The sequence below is a fragment of the Corella eumyota genome, chromosome 1 (genome assembly GCF_963082875.1).
Source record: "Corella eumyota chromosome 1, kaCorEumy4.1, whole genome shotgun sequence".
Classification (NCBI taxonomy): domain Eukaryota; kingdom Metazoa; phylum Chordata; class Ascidiacea; order Phlebobranchia; family Corellidae; genus Corella; species Corella eumyota.
The window spans coordinates 16,481,617-16,499,961 of NC_137490.1; the positions used below are offsets into that span (position 1 = coordinate 16,481,617).

An 18,345-nucleotide genomic window follows, 5' to 3' on the forward strand; every position below is an offset into this window, starting at 1 on the left:
AAGATAGCGTACTTGTTTGTTTACATACGCAACAGCACCCACGGCTGGACAGATATGCTTCGGTGAACGCCTGTTATTTAATAAGAATGTGTATTCACCATAGAAAACTAACTTTATAATCTTTTACAATCATACTTCTATTATTCTTTTCCACAATATCCATTTTTACATTAATAGAATGGCCATTCAGGAGCCCTAACGAGTAATCAAACTTTTAACATTATCATGATAATGTAAAAAAATAAACTATTAAAAACATATACAAAGTACTATTTTTATAATTTATTTCTTGCGATAAAATATAACACATAAATTATAGTGCAATTATTAAAATTCAATAGAAAAAATAATATTGTGTTTTTAGGTATTATGTTTGTTCTTGCAACAATGTGTGATAACTGAGTTTTGAGGTAAAATAGGTAAGCATCGCCAAACAAAAATTTAGCTTGTTGCCTTAAACAATTTATATTTAAAAAAAGAAATCCTAAAATTTAATATATACTCGTAAAAATGTGATAAGGGGTAAGAACGTATTACTCAAATATTTTAATAATGTTCTATACATGTTAGCAAGCCTTTTAGATTTGTATAAAAATTTCCACAGAAATACTAGTGCTGCTCCATTTAAAAGAAATTTCAAAAGTTTAAGCCTGAAAAAAAATAAGGCAAAAAATTTATTTGCAGGAAAAAATTAAATAGATACTTTATACAAACTAGCAAGGCACTATTATAAAAAACAACCAAAAAAGTCAACGAACCTATTTCTAAACTGAATTTTTCTGCAAGGATGATCACTGTATTTAAATTTCTTTGTCCCATTTGCATATAATTTTACATAATCATTCCAGTCTATATGTTTTGGATCAAAATTAAACATCTAAAGAAAAGAAAAGGATTTAAACTAAAATGCTACATTGTAATCAGTAGTGAAATATGCAATTTTATATGACATATTTTTATACAATACCTTTTGATCTTTGTTGTTCATTTCATTTCGCAATTCAGCAGTGTTGTTCACATTCCAAATCCAATGATTTTCTGATAAATATTTTAACATTTTCATGGAGGATACAATGTCAGTTTGCAATTCCATGGACCTGGAAAAAATATAAAAATATTTATCATGAAACTGAATTATTGACATAAAAATTTAAAAGATGAAAATGTATTTTATATGTTCACCCTTTATAGTGTTGTAATCCACATATTCTTATGAGTACATCTAAACATAAGTTGGGGGTAAACTGCATAAAATAACTTGATATACAAGTGCTTGACCTAAAAATACAAAATATTAAACTTAAAAGAAAATAATCAAACAACCAACTAAATTAATAGAAAAATAAATCCAATTCTAGAATATTTATTTTTTATTTACTTCAAGGTTAGAACATCTAGGTTTGAAATAAGGTTGACACTATCCACTGGGTAATTTATAAACATTTCAGCATGAGTTTTAATAGATCGGCATGATTTTCTATTTTGTGAATCTAAAATATAAATATGAAATTAATTTAAACAATTCCAAATTGTAAAGTCCAATAATCTATAATATTTTACAAGTTTAAAGGCATATATTCGATAGGCCAACAAACATAAATAATAGTATTTTGGTCAAAACCTAGTAGGGAATTTAAAAGCTGCATTTCTTTTATAAAAAGCAACCTTTGGATGCTATCACTCAAGCTACATCGATCAGTTGTTATATGACACTAACTTAATCACTTCCTTACAGTGTATCCTGTTAATTTATTTTACCAACAATAAAATTTGTCAAATTTTAAAATTGAATACTAAATTTAAGAATATCTTTTGTCCCTTTTTTATATTCAATTTATATAATTCTTAGTTCTTACCAGCCAAATTAAAATCCAAGTTGCCAGTTTCACTGCTAACTAACAAATTGTAGATTCGTATGCTAGATTCCGGCATCAAACCTTCCCCCAAAATATATTAATTAAATTTAAAAACCACAAATACACTTGTTAATAATTCAAACTGCATTTAAAAAAATATTTAAAAAATGAATTTTAGGTTTTACAATTTTTTTTTACCTGTTTTCCATGCCGAGGCAATCATAGCATTCACAACATAATCAACTGGTGTTATTTCAAATTTGACCAACTCATTAGCACACCACATGGGTTTTATTAAACCATTTCCAAATGCATACAGCAAGCTAGATGCATCACTTGTATTTGGGCACCAACCCTGAAAACAAAAACCATTTTTGCATACCACATATATATATAAAAATATATTTTTTTAATTTAAACAACTCACTGGTAATGGTTCTTTGACAGTCACACCAACATTTCCAGGCCTTACAATACAAACAGGCAAATTTGCTCCTTCATTTAAGATTATTTCTTCAGAAAATGCTTTCGTTAATGTATATGAATTAGGCCTGGCAAAGTAACAAAATTATTACAATTATGTATTACAGTTTTTAGAAACATTAAAAATACTACCTTTTGTTAAGAATAGATGGGGTTATATCTGTAACCATTTCATCTTTTAACCATTCTAATGTCTCATTTACTTTGTTGTAGTCCCAACCAGTCGGATAAATCCTTTCTCCAATTAAACTTCGGTCACAAAATGCATAAGCTTAAAAAAATGTCCAATTAAAATTTGAAATATTTAACTGTTATCTATAATACAACAAAAGGGTACACTTAGTTAGGTTACAATTGTAACTTTAATACCTGTTGATAAATGACATATTGCTTCAATGTTAATAATCTTTTTACAGAGAAGAAGTATATTGCGAACGCCAATGCAATTTATTTGAAATGCTTTCCTAAACAAAAAACAAATCATTTAACTTTAAATTAGATTTAATGATAGAAATACTTTATATCAAGCCATGTTTAAAAAAAAATTATGTTATGTACCATCATCACTTTACCTTAAGTTCTCATCAAATTTGACTGCGGAGGCACAGTGAAAAAATACATTCACTTCATTTTTAATTTTTTCCAACAGACAATCATCAATTTCAAGCTCAGTCATAGTTAAATTGTAAGGAACTGGAACAAGTTTTGCTGTAATATTTACCTGGTTATTTCTTAAACTCTGAAATGCCTAAAAATAAAAGTTTTAAATTGTTTATTACTCTCAAAATGATAAAACAAATGTTGCTTTAGATTTTTAGTAAAAATCTTAGTTAAAAGGTATTGATGATCATAAATAAGAAAAATTAAATACAATTCACCTGTGAACTTGTTATGTCACTTAATCTCTCTTCAGGACAATTGTCGCTTTTTTTGTTTAACAAAACAAAAATTGTTGTTATGTTTGAACATGATCTTATTAGTTTCTCAATCACACACAAGCCAACAAAACTTGTACCACCAGTTATAGCAATACATTTTCCTTCATAAAATTGAGCCACAGTTTCCTAAAACAACATATTTTACTTTTTATTTTAGGAATATTTGTATATCAGTATATAAACAAAACAATTTTTTTTTAATTTTTCGTTTTTAAGTATAAATAACTTACCATGCTTTTTAACATTTAATTTATTGAACTTTTGTCGTAGTTTGTCAAAATACTCTTTTTATGCAACAATTTTGCGCGTGCTATCTAAACCGTAATTAACAACCGAGTAAATTTAATTTCCCAACTGTCAATCCTATCTCTGCTGCACAGGAAATAGGAAACAAAGTGGGACTTCCCCATTCAAAAAATAAAAATATTATGGCATTTCTATGGTGATAAATGGACGCTAATTAATTATTTGCACAACTTTTATTAAAGCAAATATAATCAATCAATAATATAGTTTCATACAAAATGTAAAAAATTAAAAAGGTTTGTTTATTACTAAACACAAAACAAATATTAAAAATTATAAATTGAATTCAAAATAGCATCACGTCATTTATCTGTTTGTTTCCAAAACCTCTTGAATAATGCAGCCCGACTACAAAAAAAGGTTAAACCCTTAATACGTACTAACAGTTTTTAGGATCATTTGATAAATTTATTGTAATTAAATTATTTTTCAGCTATGGGTTTAAATTGGTCCATTCTAATAAAAAAAGTTCTAAAACTTACCCAAGCAAAAAACACGGCAGTGGCATGACTTATTGCCTCAATCTCGTCCGTAACAAGTCCTTCAATCTCTTCCTTAGCTCTTAGAGCCTCTCGTGGTGTAATATCTTCTGTTTTTCGTGTTGTAACCCGATTTCTAATTGATTTTGCTCCCAACTTTCCGATTAATATATTCATTTGCTTCCACGACTATACGTATATATTGAATTTAGTGTATTGAAGTATAAAAACCAAATTATGAACTTAAAATATTGTTGTTGATTATAAAGTAATTAAAAATAATTTTCTTTACCTTCAACTCGCTTGCCTTTTCCCCAAGTAGTAGCAATGTCGCTTTCATTACTTTTTTGATAAGTTCGGGCGGACTTGAATAACTATGAATTTCAGAGATTTGAGTTTGTCTCATTGTTGCCACTAAATCTCTCATTCGTTGTAGCTCGGTGTAAAGTGCAACTAAACTTTTTGCCCTTTCGATGTTCTCACGCAATTCGTCATCTACCTGATCCTCCGTTAGATCTTCACTAAGAGCTTTATCCGCTGCTTTTACTGCAGGTATTAAGGCATCTAAATCTCTATCGATAATAGCTGGTTTAAGTTGAGAAAGTAGAAAGGATTTGGTTTTAGCAACAAACAGCTCTTTTGATTCGGCAATAAGTTTTTTATCATTTGGCTCAATCGGTCGACTTGTGTAAGTCCCTTCGAAATCAATTATCAGCTGCTTTAGCACCATCCTTAATAATAATACAGAAGTATTAACGATACAATTATTTGGCTTATCTTTAAACTGATACCCACTAATTCGAAATGCTTTAAACGAAACAACATTAAATTTTAAACTTACCTTTCCGCTCCACTTGATTTGGCTGCAATTAGTTTTTCTCTTAGTTCGTTTCGACGATTTACAGTTTCTTGATCTTCCCCTTCCAATGCCTTTCGTGCTCGAGTCATCAGATCTTCCAACTCCGTATCTTTAGAATTCCAACCAAAAAGATTTTCAATGGTATCTGCTTTGTCCACTGCATCCTGAATCTTTTCATGAGTCATGGTAGTAAGGGCGCTTTCTAACTCGAGCTTGAGTTGTTTAACCTGTAAACATAAAACAGTTCTTAAAAGTGCTTTTCACCCTTTTTCTGAAAATTATCTAAACTTGTATATAGGCTACAGATTTTGTGTTATTGCTTGCAATTCTTTTTACAACAATTGTTTTATAAATAAGCTAGGTAAATTCACCATTTGATCTTTTTCTTTAAGCATTTCCAAAGCCTTTTCTCCATTAGTTATTGTGTTTGTATCCACTTTCTTCTCAGATGCCAACTCGATCTGATTCTCCAATAAGTTAAGGGTAGATATTGAAGCCACCGCTGGTTTAAAAGCAAGGTGCGTAAGTCTAATCAACTCTTCAGCAACACTTTGTCGCTAAATTAATTTTTTTTATTTAGAACAAAATTGTCATTAGCAAATTAAATTCTTAAATTTTGATAATTTTATCGTTTACCAAAACAAAACTATTACCTCAGCTTCTCTTTGTTTTAAAGATTCTAGCGCTTGTCTTCCATTAATTATGTCTGATTCGTCGACCTTTACTCTAATACCTATTTCTAATTGCTTTTCGAGTAAGTCAATAGTTTCAAATGGCGCATTAGGTTGCTTAGCAACGTCTGTCAACCTTCGCAATTCTGTTGCAATCTGTTCTTTCTGAAAACAGGTAACTGACGTTAATATTTTTAATTTAATTGTATTTTAATAAAAGTAATAACTAAATTATGTTAGTATTTTTACTTGAGCTAGTTTTTCTTGTAATTCCATTATTGCTTCTTTTGCACTGTTAATGGCTTCGATGTTTACGTTTGCCTGGATGGCAAGAGCGATTTGATTATTTAACAATTCTACAATTTCATCTGAAGGGTCAGATTCTCTGGCGATTTTTTCTACTCTCTGCAACTCCTTTTTCACCTCGTCTTTCTTAAAAGATATCACACATCTTGTCGTACGTATTTTAGTGTATGACAGTGACACTATTTTAATTTGTGATTTATCCATTGTAATAGAGTATAATACAGGTTGTTGACAGATATATTAAGCCCACTGAATTGTATTTACCCTCTTACCATTGATATTAACTCAAATGTATTAAATGTTAAGAAATTAAGTCAATTATATTACCGTATGTTAAGCAAACTAATTATTAATACGAAAAGTGTATTTACTTTTATAGAATCAATATTGAGTATATTCACCAATCCTCAGAGGGGGTCGATAAATTAGATTAATAAAATATTACTAAGCCAATATTTGGTTTTATTAGAAAGATATTCATTCATTTATTTTTCACTATGAACAATTTATTGAATATTCAAATATGTGGATATACACACCGATTGTTATAACATAGACCATAGACTTACCTTTGCATACTTTAACTTGAGTAGATCAAGCGCCTGTTTTCCATTGCTTATATGTAGTGAATCAACGTAAAACGAATTTGCAGATGACAGTTGTTTTTCTAAAAGTTCAATGGTAACAAATGGAGGATCGTCTTCACTAGCTACACTAGTAAGTCTTTGCAACTCTGCAGTTACTTTTTCTTTCTATTAAAAATAACATCGCGTTTTTTATTTTAAATAAAGTGAAATGAATAACAATAAATTTACAGAGGATTTTACCTGCGAAAGCCATTCTTTTAATTTGTTTAACGCATTGGTTCCATTGTTTACGTCATCAGTATCAGCATTTACATCACAAGCCAAAGAAATTTGATTTTCTAAAAGTTGAACCGTATTTATAGGCGGGTTTGATTCCGTAGCAACTTGAGTTAGCTTTCTTAATTCTTCAACAATTTTATTTCTCTAAAAAAAGAAGCAATTATTTGATAATGACAAAGGATATATTGCTTTAAATATATTAATTAGTACCTCGTCTGCTCTGTCTTTTAATGTTTGTAATGCTTCTTTTCCACGGTTTATATCTTCTTCGTTAACATTTTCCTTTACTGCTATTTCCAACTGATCCTCTAGTAGTTGTATTGTTGTAAGTGGGGAATTCGGTTGGTTTGCAATTTCAGTTAATCTTTTTAATTCAGCGGCTACACCTTCTTTCTATAGTAAATATTATACCGTTCACAATTTTTTTATGACATGTGTTTTTTATATTTTAACTTCACCTTTGACAATTTGCCTTTCAGTGCATTAAGTGCATTTTTTCCGGATTTGATTAACTCTGGATTTGCGTTAACGTTGTTAGCTAGTCGTATTTGATCTTCCAGTAACTGTACTGTGTCACTGGAGGGATCTGGTTGCTTAGCAATAGTAGTTAGCCTTTCCAACTCGTTTTCAATTTGCCTTATCTATTAATGTATAAATTTAATACTTATCAAACCAAAATAGAAAAAATGCAATGCTTACCTGGTCAAGTTTTTTTTCTAACGAGTCTAGTGCTTCCTTTGCCTTGTTTATATCATCAGAATCAATTTCTTCAGTTTCTGCCAAGTGTATTTGTTTTTGTAATAATTCAAGGGTAGATTTAGATGCAGTTGGAAGGTTTGCTGATGCAGTAGCTTTTCTTAGATCGTCAAGTACGGTAGCTTTCTAAAAAATAGGTATAGCAATTTACTTTTTACGCTTTACTTACAAAAATGAAATAAAAGATTTTACGTGCTGATCTTTCTTTTTCAAAACTTCAAGAATTTGTCGACCTCTAGCAATATCAGCATCTTTAACTTTAGATTTGTTAGCAAGTATTAACTGGTCTTCTAATAATTGTACGATGTTAGACGGTGGATTTGGAGATTCGCCCAGCTGTATAAGTCTCAATAACTCTTCAGATACTTTTGCTCTCTAAAAATATCAACAGAAGAAATTATAAAAGTCTGTTGATTATTATTAAAATAATTGTTTTTATTTTTTCTGAAGATGAATTGTTTACCTCGGCTTTGGTTTTTCGAATTCCATCTGCTACGTCTCTTCCATTGTCTATGTCTTTATCATTGACCTCTAGTTGTTCAGAAATGTCTAATTGGTTTTCTAATAATAACAAAGTAGATTCTGATGAAGGCGATTTTCGAGCCAAAGCTGTCAATCTTTTTAACTCTTTAGCCGCGATTTTTCTCTTTTTCCGATTTTCTTCCTCTTGAATCTATAAAAATTCAATTTTAATTTGTATGACCATTCTATAACTTTATTCATTTGCATTTTGTTTAAATAATTTTAAGTTGCAAATCACGACAAAAAACGGAACAACACAGCAACAAAATGGACAAAACTAGAGGGTTTTTACAACTTATTTTCTTATTTTAAAACTTATTTTTTTGCCTATTTAAACGTACAGCCTACCTCTGCTGGTGATCTACCACGGCGAATTTGTAATCTTCTGAGATAAATAAAACCGATACCAAATATCACAATAAAAGTGCAAATCCCCGCAACAGCAGCTATGGTCGGGTCTACAACTGATTTTGTGCATTCAACGATTTGAGTTGGATAAATAGGAATCTTGGTAATAATTTCTTCTGTGATTTCACCTGTTACCTTTTATAATAAGTTTCAACATTAAACAGTAAATAGGTAAAATAAAAAAATGACTGTACCGGGTTGTAGGGTTCAATTGAAGCAGTGCAAATATCTTTGAATAATATTGATTGAAAATCAAAGGTTTGAAGATCTGTATTTTCGTTAAACTTGTACACGTTTCTACTGTTTGGGTCAGTGGCAAGTTTGTTCAAAGTTTCTATTGATACATTTTCGTCCAATCCGATTGCTAGAATGGCTATTTTGGAATCGGCAGCCTGTTAAATTTTTTAGGCATAAGGGTACATAAAACATTTACAATTTAAAGAAGGCTTGAATTTTGTTCAAGTAAGTTCTTACTAATCTTATAGCAGCATCTACATCTTTTCTCGTTTCGCTATTTGTAACGATTAGAAGAACACGTGCTACTTCTTCTAATTTACGTCCACCTTCGGCTTCATTAAATTCGTTTTGGACAATATCATAAAGTGCCCAGTCCAGATTAGATTCGTCTAAAAAATAGCTATGAATTTTTTTTTGTTTTGCTACTCAAGTAGTGTTTTTTATCCCCTAAAGGCTTGTCGTTTTATTTAACCTAAAGGCTTGTAATTTGTAATTATTTTACAAATAAAATTATTTAAATTAAGTACTGGTTCCTGGCTGAGTAACAGAGTCAATGACAGAAATCAATTGAATAAGAGTTTCGGGTGAATCTTTAAAGTGTAAGTAAGCCTTGTGTTCATTTGCAAATACAGAAAAACCAAAATGAACCCGCGTAAAATGGAATCGACTTGCAATCCATTTAATGCTTTCTTTGTTTGAGATAAATTGGTTTTTAGTAACAGCGTTTGAAGCGTCCAGAAGAAACCAGAGATCAATTTTCTTGTTACAACCTAACGATAAATAGGTTTAAACTAGCCTAAGCAAAACACCTTTTTTTGGTAAAAGTACATAGGTTCTTTATGCATAACTTACGAAAACGGCCCTGTAAAATGGATATTTGTGTCATATAATTAATTGTGTTATTTCCCACGTGATAAATTTCGGACCAAATTTGGGCTTGGTGATCTAATGCGACCGGAACTCCAAGTCGACCAAGTTTTATTTCCAAGTAAAGTCGAGCTGCAATACCAGATTTAAATGGCTCACTAAATAAACATGTTTAAGATTTATAGCCTAATTGCTCCGTTAAATTTTAAATACTAATATTTGGTTAATTTCAATTCTTTGAAAATTTACGTATGTAGTCTGCATAAACTGTTTTAGTTATGTTTTATTTTATCATACCTATAGTTTGTATTGCAGAAATAACATGTAGTGTTAAAATACTCTTGTATTTGTGGTAAACATGTATCGGAGGTATCACCCAATTGCTCAAAGTTATACAACTCGTTATGAATAGCGAGAGAAATCTATAAGAAATAGGTTTTTGTAAAACTAAATTGTTGAGTATTTTGTTAAAGTTTAGTTTTTATCTAATAAAAAAAGGTTTGCCCACATTCCAAATCCCTCCTTTAAAATTAAAATTATCTTTGATGTCTCCATAATGTGTTTCAGCATAAGCTAATCTTTCCAAAAAATGAAAATCGTTTATAAAGTCAAAATAGTAATCGATTTTGTTGACGACAGTTAAAACCACTTCTTCTCCCGTCGTTCCAACTTGTAACGTCACATCTTCTGTGCTAAAAGCATGGTTAATAAACTATTTTTAACTTGAAAAATGAAATTTTACAGCACACGTTAACTTACCTTACCTACATACAGTTAATGATTTAAAGCAACATCCAAGCAGAAACACATAAATTAAAATATTCTTCATCGAAACTGTGTTATTAAAGTTGTGGGCATTTACGACGTATGCTTTTATGAGAGTTAATACAAACTAATGAGATTTTTACAAGTTGTGCCACAGTAAGTTAATTTTTTAAAAACAAATAAGATGTTCAAAATTTTTACAGTGACGTAATAATAATAATAATTGAATTCTAGCTCCATCTACTTGTATTATATAGATATTCATTTTTCACTATGGGGCGCTCGTGTTTTTCGAAAAGCTCCACATGACTTTGGGTTAAGACAGTTCTATGAATACTTGCGGTTCGCTTGTGGATGAAAAGCGTTGCTGTTTTAACTATTATTTATCGTTTTGTGAAACGAAATCTATATATTTAAATGGTCTGTACAACAAAAAATTATATTTCACTTTTCAAAGTCAGGCAGTAGTAGGTAGACTAAACTAAATTTATTTTTCAAATTGTAAGACGTTTGTCTTAATTTGTATAGCAAAGTCAAATTCAGATAGTATATTATAATTATTTAAACATATTTTTTTTTTCAGTGGTTTTGTATATAAATAAATTAACTGTAAAACTATGAAGTCTTTTTATATTATTTCGGTATTTGTTTTTGGACTTTACATTGGTGAAATTAATTCTGAAGATGCAGGAATTTTGGGATGTGGTGGTTTTGTAAAATCAGATGTTTCTCTTGACTTCTCAAAAATTGAGGTAATTTTTAACATTTTTGTATTGCATAGTTATCACATGAATGTGTGTAATTTTACTTTAAAACTAAAAAGTATAGGCTATTCCTTTTTACAATTTGTCAAAGGTGTGAGTTGATTGTACAACGGACAACTATATGATGTTATTGACTAGTTAAATTTAGCACACTTAAATTATCATTTACCTTTTAAATATAATAAAATTCTCGGTCGTCATCAACTGGTTTGTTATTAAAACATTTTCGTCAACTTAAGGTTCAACTTTTCACTAAAGAAGGAATGTTAAAATATCAAACTGAATGCGCTCCCAATAATGGTTACTACATGGTGCCTTTTGTAGACAAGGTAATAAATAAGAGTGTAAATTTTTTTTTTTAAAAAGGGGACTGATTATTAAAAAAAAATTTAATATTTTAGGGGGATTTTATTTTAAAAGTTTCACCTCCAAAAGGCTGGTTATTTGGTGAGTTTAAAATAATGATTTAAGGTACTTAGATAACTAGATTAAATTGATTCTGAATAATATTAAAATTTTTGGCTTTGTGTACTAGATCCAATGTCAGTAGACTTACATGTTGATGGTGTTAATGATGACTGCACAAAAGGAAAAGATATCAACTTCTTGTTTAAAGGTTTTACTCTATCTGGTCAGGTAAATCAGACGTTTTAAATAAGCTTGACATATCTGGACTATTACATTAAATTTTTTCGTTGCAATAAATGTTCATAAATAACTTGCAGGTGTCAAGCCAAGGTGGTAGTTCTGGCCCAGAAGGAGTAACATTGGAACTAAAAACATCAGGAAAACTTGTGTCGAAAACAACCTCAATAAAAACTGGATCTTATGAGTTTAATGGAGTTCCAACTGGGGATTATGAAATAGTTGCTTCTCATGAAAGCTATACATTTAAGAATGTGAGAATATAATCTAATTTTATTTTTAATTACATATTTAGCATTTAAAGCAATAAAATTAAGTTGTGAAAATAAATAATAATTACAGTGTGATAAACCGTTGATAAATTTTCTGCAGAATAAAGTTAATATTAAAGTTACAAATGGAAATGCACAATGTAAAGAAAATATTGTAGTGTCGGGTTATGATGTGCATGGCCATGTAACTGCACAGTCCCTACCAGTTGCTGGTGTACATTTATTACTCTTCTCTAAAGATGACCTTGCCTCTTATAAGGTAAAAAGAAACACCAATGTTCTTTCACAATTTTTTTTTGAAATAATGATTTTTTATATATAGGCTATATTATACATATATAAATTTTTGTGCAAAAATTTTTGATATTAAAAACTGTTTGAAATTATATAACTTTATTTTAGATAACCGGTTGTTCAACCACACGTCCAGCCAATTCAGGTGATGTTAAGTCAACCGAGTACCCCAACTTTGTATGTTTGACTACATCAGCTGCTGATGGAAAATATACTTTTCCCAGTTTACCTCCATCACAATATCTTATTATTCCATTTCATAGGGGAGAGAGAATACAGTAAGTATTGTTAATAATTCGATGTTTGAATTTTAGTATTTAGCAATAATAAAAAGAGCTACAGCTATTTTATTTTGCTATTATTGCAGTTGAACTATGGTATTTAGAATTTGTCATTTTAACTGATAAAATGGGATTTTAAAATTTTTTATATTTATCTATTAGGTATTGTGCAATAAAAATTCATTTTTATTTCTTGTACTAGGTTTGATGTGGAGCCACAATCTTTAAAGTTTGTTGTTGAAAATAGCAGAATCAACCAGGATACTGGGTTTAAGGTCACTGGGTTTTCTGTACAAGGAAAAATTTTAAATTCAAAGGATGGACAACCTGTAGAAGGTTTAAATGTTTTTAAATAAAATTTTTTTTAATGTTTTAAGTGCATTATTGTATAGCCCAATCTATACTGCTAAAAAGTTAAAACTTGCATTAGATGCTGTAAAATATTATTTTAAGTTTTTAATAATTATTAACAAATTGTAATGTGTAATTCTAGGTGCTGAGGTATTTATAGACAGCAAGTTACAGGACACAACAGATAACAAGGGATATTACACACTAAAACATATGCACGATGGGATGTATAACGTTGCTGTTAAAAAGCAAGACATGGAATTCCCAATTACTAAGGTAAACATATTTTTTAACACAAATTTTAAGTCGCAAATTTAATAAGGGGATTATTTTTAAATGCTAATAAAAAAGAAAATTATTTTGTTCTAAAATTAATAATTTTTTGTAGACTAGAGTTGGACCTGACACTCCAATTTTACCAATCATAATTGCTGACAAGTTTTCAATGTGTGGTGTCATCAATGTTGCAGAAGCACCAAGCACCAGTTTCAAGTTAAATAAAGTTCAAGTCCAGGTAGTTGATTCCAAGGGTGATGTCATAAAAATGAATCTAAATAACGAAGGAGAATTTTGTTTCATGGTCCAACCAGGTAAATAAAATTGTTTAATTAATTAAAAGATGTTTTCTGCATTGTTTTTATAAAAAAGAACTTTTTTAATAGGAAAATACAATGTGAAACCAATATTATCAAAATCTATGGAAGAAAGTGGTCTTGTTTTAAATCCCAACTTGTTAGAGGTAAGGTATTGACTTTTTCATTCATGTCATTACTTTTATTTCATAAACTAAATGTTTTACGTATTTTTTATTACTAAAATTATCTTTTTTAGTATTGAATAATTTGTGTATGCTTTATATTAACCCCCTTTAAAATGGGGTTTGATGTATTTATACCTATTTGCTTCGAGATTTTATTAAACCTTTTGTATATTTTAATAGGTCACAGTAGCAAGCACACCGGTCAAATCTCTAACCTTTACTCAATACAGAGCTTCATTTAAAGTTGGTTTAACTTGCATACATGTATGTGAGGAAGTTGTATTAGAACTCGTTTCAAATCAAGCTGGAAGAAAAACCTTAAAACAAAAAGTTACCTCAACAAAAAATTCAACTCATGCAACATTCAGGTTTTTATTTTATTGTTTATGGTTTTCGAAGAAAAAATTATGTTTTGATAATATACTGATGTCCACTTTAGAATTAGCGGTTGCATAATAAACTTTCTAGCTTCTTATTATTGTTATATCTCATATATTTTCCTTTTTTTTTACAGTGATGTTCTACCTGGTGAATACAGCATAAAAGCATCCCATAACGACTGGTGTTGGGTCAGTGAAAGTATTAAAGTAAACATGGAAGGCAAACAGCAAGAAACTGTCCCTCAACTTGCCAAATTTCAACAATCTGGATTTGTTTTGGTCTGCTCTATATCTCATGATATTGAAATGGTAACAAATTTATTATATTCTACACAGTAAGAGTAATTCATGTATATTTAATTACTAAATAACCTAATTTTAGATACAACTTTACCTCTCAGTTAAGTAGGTGTTAATTTATTATTTTTGTAATGAAAATTAGGTGATACATCATGCTGGTGAAATGGTGGACACATTTTCCCTAAAAAAGGGTCGCAATCGATTGTGTTTATCTCTTCTCGGTGAATACCAACTCGAACCACGATCTTGTCATAAATTTGATGCCAACGTTCCACTAACTTATAATACTGCTCACCCCAAACCTATCACTTTACATGCTGTAGCACATGAGGCTGTAATCACCATGGAAACGGACAAAGATTTTAAACCTGACAAGGCCGAAGTTCAAGTTATGATTCAATCATCCAAAGGAAAATGTATGTATTTTTTATTGCTTGTTATTAAAAAAAATTGTTTTTTCTAATTGAGTAAACTATGTTTAAAATTTTTGCACTCAATTGTTAATTGATATTTTTTTAGTAAACAAAGAATTTATGAAGCCTACTGATAAACAGGTAAATTTATTTGGTAAAAAAATAATTTAATTCAGAAGTTTGGATAATAAACACTTGCTACACCACACATGGGGTCGTGGGTTTAATCCCCACTGATCTCTTGCTGTAGCGCACTTGAGTAAGGCGCTATAAACGGTATGATCTCCTGCTGAGCCAGCACTTAATTAGCAGTATAATTACCGGGCAATTATAATCTATAATATCCCAAACTGCCACAGGCAACTCGAGACTGGGTCGGAGTAACTGATGTTACTCTATGTTTAAGTCGCGCATTCGACTTTCCCACATCGAGGATAAAGATATATACAAAAAAAAAAACTTAAATTTCTATTTTGTTTAATGTTGATAGATTGAAGGTGGCAAAATTTTGTATAAATTATCGTTCTGGGCAGCAGATGGAGAAAAACTTGAGATCAAACCGGTTTCAAAAACTTTATTATTTGAACCTGAATCCACTACTGTTACTATGCATGCAGGTTATTACCATTAATGTTTTGTGATATGCTTTATAACATAAAAAAAAAACAATCTCAAGATAATGTTAATTTTCAAATGTGGTAATATAATTAAAGTTTTTTTCGTCTTTTATTCAATATTTAATACTTAGTTTCGCTGGTATACAAAGTTTTTACTTTTAGCGGAATGTTCATCGGAAATTGTGAGATTTAAAGGAATAATTGGAAAGTTTATAGATGGTCAAATAACTCCACCTATTTCAAATATTGATATTACTATTAACACTGTTGGTGAAGAGGAGGTTTTGGAATTAAAAACTGACAAATATGGACGATACCGGTAAACATTTTTTATACAAAATTATCAAAAATGAATTATGTTTTTTTACGGAAATTGTGTTAAAACTTTTTATTATATCTATTTAAAACTTTTTATTTTTGCATATTTTAGAGTTGGGCCATTATATCCTAATAGAGAATACAAAATTGCAGCCAGCATGGAAGATTATGCAATGTCTCCTGTTCCAAATAAGGAAGGTCATTTTCTTGCCAAAAAACTTAGCAAGCTTGTGTTCAAGGTAGACATTATGTTTTATATTACAAAAAAAGAAAAAATCTTTAATAGAAAATTTAACATAAAGTTCTATTTTTATATTGTTAAATTTTTCCAAACTCTAGATAACTCTTGAGGAAAGCAACTTACCTCTATCTGGGGTGTTGTTAAGTATAAGCGGTGGTGATTATAGAAGCAACAACTTAACCGAAAGCAATGGGATGCTTACACTTTCTAAACTGGTATGTCTGACTAAATTTTATACCAATCTTAAATGTACTGAACTTATGATATAATAAATTTAATTTTAATAGTTTTGGTTTAATGTGTTTGTTTTTTTAGGAACCAGGTCAATATTACTTTAAAGCAATGATGAAAGAATATCAATTTACTCCACCTTCACAGGTATGCTTTTCACCTAAATATTAGTTAATTTTTGTTTAATAATTTTAAAAAAATGTTATATTTGTTATTATATTAATAGGTGATTGAAATTATTGAAGGAGAAAAAACAGAAATAAATATTTTGGGAAGACGTGTTGCATTCAGGTTAGACTCAAAATTTAAAAAATTTGTGTTAAATTTAAAAAGTTTTATTTTTCAAAAAATATAGAAGGATTTGAGATTAAAAATTATTTTTAGCGTATTTGGAAGTGTGACATCTCTTAACGGCGAACCTGAGCCAAAAATCTGGGTTCGATCACTGGCAAAAGCTGACAACAATGAGCAATGTAAAGGTCTTGGTGAAGAAGTTGCATCCTCAAACGATGGAACATTTAGATTAAGAGGACTTCACCCTGGGTGTACTTATGACATCACAGTAAGAGACTCGGATAATTTGTTCAGTCGAGTTGAACCCCCAAAAGTTGAGTTGTTGGCCATGGAACAGGATGTCCATAATGTGAGGTTCATTGCTTTTAGACAACTTACTGGGTTTGAGTTGTCCGGACGAGTGATCACTGAGAATGAATTTTTGCCATTTATCAAGGTAAAATATAAATGTATTTGTAAAGGTAAATATCTTTTTTAAATGTTGATGCAGTTTTAAACATTTTTGTGCGAATTGTTGAAAGTTAACAACTTTATAACTATCAGTAAGCACTTTGGTAAAATTCTGTGAAATTTGAAATAAAAAAAATTTTCAACTATTTTTTACTTTTTGATTTAATATTTTAGGTTGCTTTATATCCAGCTGGTGATTCTGCCTCTTCCACTCCAATACATACCTTAACTCTTACCAAAGCAACTCCTTTCTTTTACTTTCCCACCATACCTCGTGATGAAAAAGAATACAGAATTGTACTTGAAAGTACACTGGCAACTTCCATGTACGAGTATACGGGACCTGGAGCTAGTTTCTTCACCTCTGGACCTCACAAACATGTGACCTTGAGGTTCGAACCCAAGGTAAAAAAGTTACTTGTGAAACTTATTTATTTTATTTAATTTCATTATATTATTTTTTTGCAAAATTTGTATGGTGATTTTTATACAGAATACTTTAAATTTTAACATGGCTTTTTCGAGTTTAGCTTTTGCTTAACGTTGATATTTGTATTTAGTTGAAGCCGATTGTGCATGATACCACACAAGGTTCCTTATTAAGTCTTCCATTTACTTTGATTGTTATATTATTGGCTTACAACCATCAGCTGGTAAATATATTATTTCTAATCAACATAAAAATATAATATTTAAAATAAAATTACTAAGATTTAAAATATTTGGTCAAATTTTTATAGTTGTACATTTATTTATGTTTAGGTTTTTAGTTATTTGCAACAAATGTTTCAATCTTTTACGAAGAAAGAACCGGAAAATAATCAAAAAACTAGTAGAAAATCAAAAAAATAAATCGCTAATTTTTATTTGGTGTTATTTATCAACATAAAGCACCTTGATAAGCTATGCAGTTAGTTTGTGATTAGGTTAAATTATATGAATTGATGATGAACAAATATTCTTTTTACTTAATAATTTTTTCAATGTATTCCAAAAAAATTAGTGTAAATTAATTTAGTATTTATTATGCATAAAAATTTTAATGAACATTTACTGTCATAATGTTAAGTTTAGGCAATATAGTGTGTATTTTTGTGTGGTACTAAACCTTGGTAATACTATTCCAAAAAAAATTATCAGTGTAGTTATTTTGTGCTAATATTGTTTGTTTTATATGTTTGTGTATGTTTTATACAGATTTTTACTCCACTCTTTTTTTAACAATCATTAGAAACTCTTCACTTACTGTTCCACTTAAAAACCCAGTTGTTGTTGCATTTAACATATTTGAAAAAGGTTTTGTGCTTTTGAAAATTGTTGTTTGTGAACTATGTTAATTTCTAAAAAATATAAAGTCTACTGTTGTTTGGAATATCCTGGAGCAAAAATACATCTAAGTAAAGCCAAATGGTTTA

General features: G+C 29.6%; 2 protein-coding genes across 2 annotated transcripts; one reads left to right on the top strand and one right to left on the bottom strand.

Moving 5' to 3' along the window:
* Positions 1-326: 326 nt before the first annotated feature.
* LOC145763418 (fatty acyl-CoA reductase 1-like) lies at positions 327-3,649 on the bottom strand. Its single transcript, XM_082574862.1, has 13 exons — positions 3,508-3,649; positions 3,218-3,403; positions 2,912-3,087; positions 2,709-2,803; positions 2,472-2,610; positions 2,284-2,407; positions 2,055-2,211; positions 1,857-1,937; positions 1,379-1,490; positions 1,183-1,278; positions 968-1,097; positions 759-877; positions 327-650 (listed from the first exon to the last, which is right to left on the bottom strand). Exons 1-13 carry the CDS (start codon positions 3,520-3,522, stop codon positions 485-487), a joined length of 1,596 nt encoding a protein of 531 aa, XP_082430988.1. The 5' UTR covers positions 3,523-3,649; the 3' UTR covers positions 327-484.
* A 7,261-nt stretch (positions 3,650-10,910) lies between these two features.
* LOC145745677 (BOS complex subunit NOMO1-like) lies at positions 10,911-18,331 on the top strand. The gene is made up of 25 exons (XM_082563819.1): positions 10,911-11,071; positions 11,323-11,412; positions 11,485-11,530; positions 11,619-11,719; positions 11,809-11,982; positions 12,101-12,259; positions 12,403-12,572; positions 12,778-12,911; positions 13,069-13,202; positions 13,315-13,516; positions 13,589-13,665; positions 13,867-14,054; positions 14,201-14,375; positions 14,509-14,782; positions 14,886-14,920; positions 15,270-15,396; positions 15,559-15,715; positions 15,827-15,953; positions 16,054-16,170; positions 16,271-16,333; positions 16,413-16,477; positions 16,571-16,916; positions 17,105-17,335; positions 17,491-17,583; positions 17,693-18,331. Exons 1-25 carry the CDS (start codon positions 10,937-10,939, stop codon positions 17,780-17,782), a joined length of 3,510 nt encoding a protein of 1,169 aa, XP_082419945.1. The 5' UTR covers positions 10,911-10,936; the 3' UTR covers positions 17,783-18,331.
* The last annotated feature ends 14 nt before the right edge of the window (positions 18,332-18,345 follow it).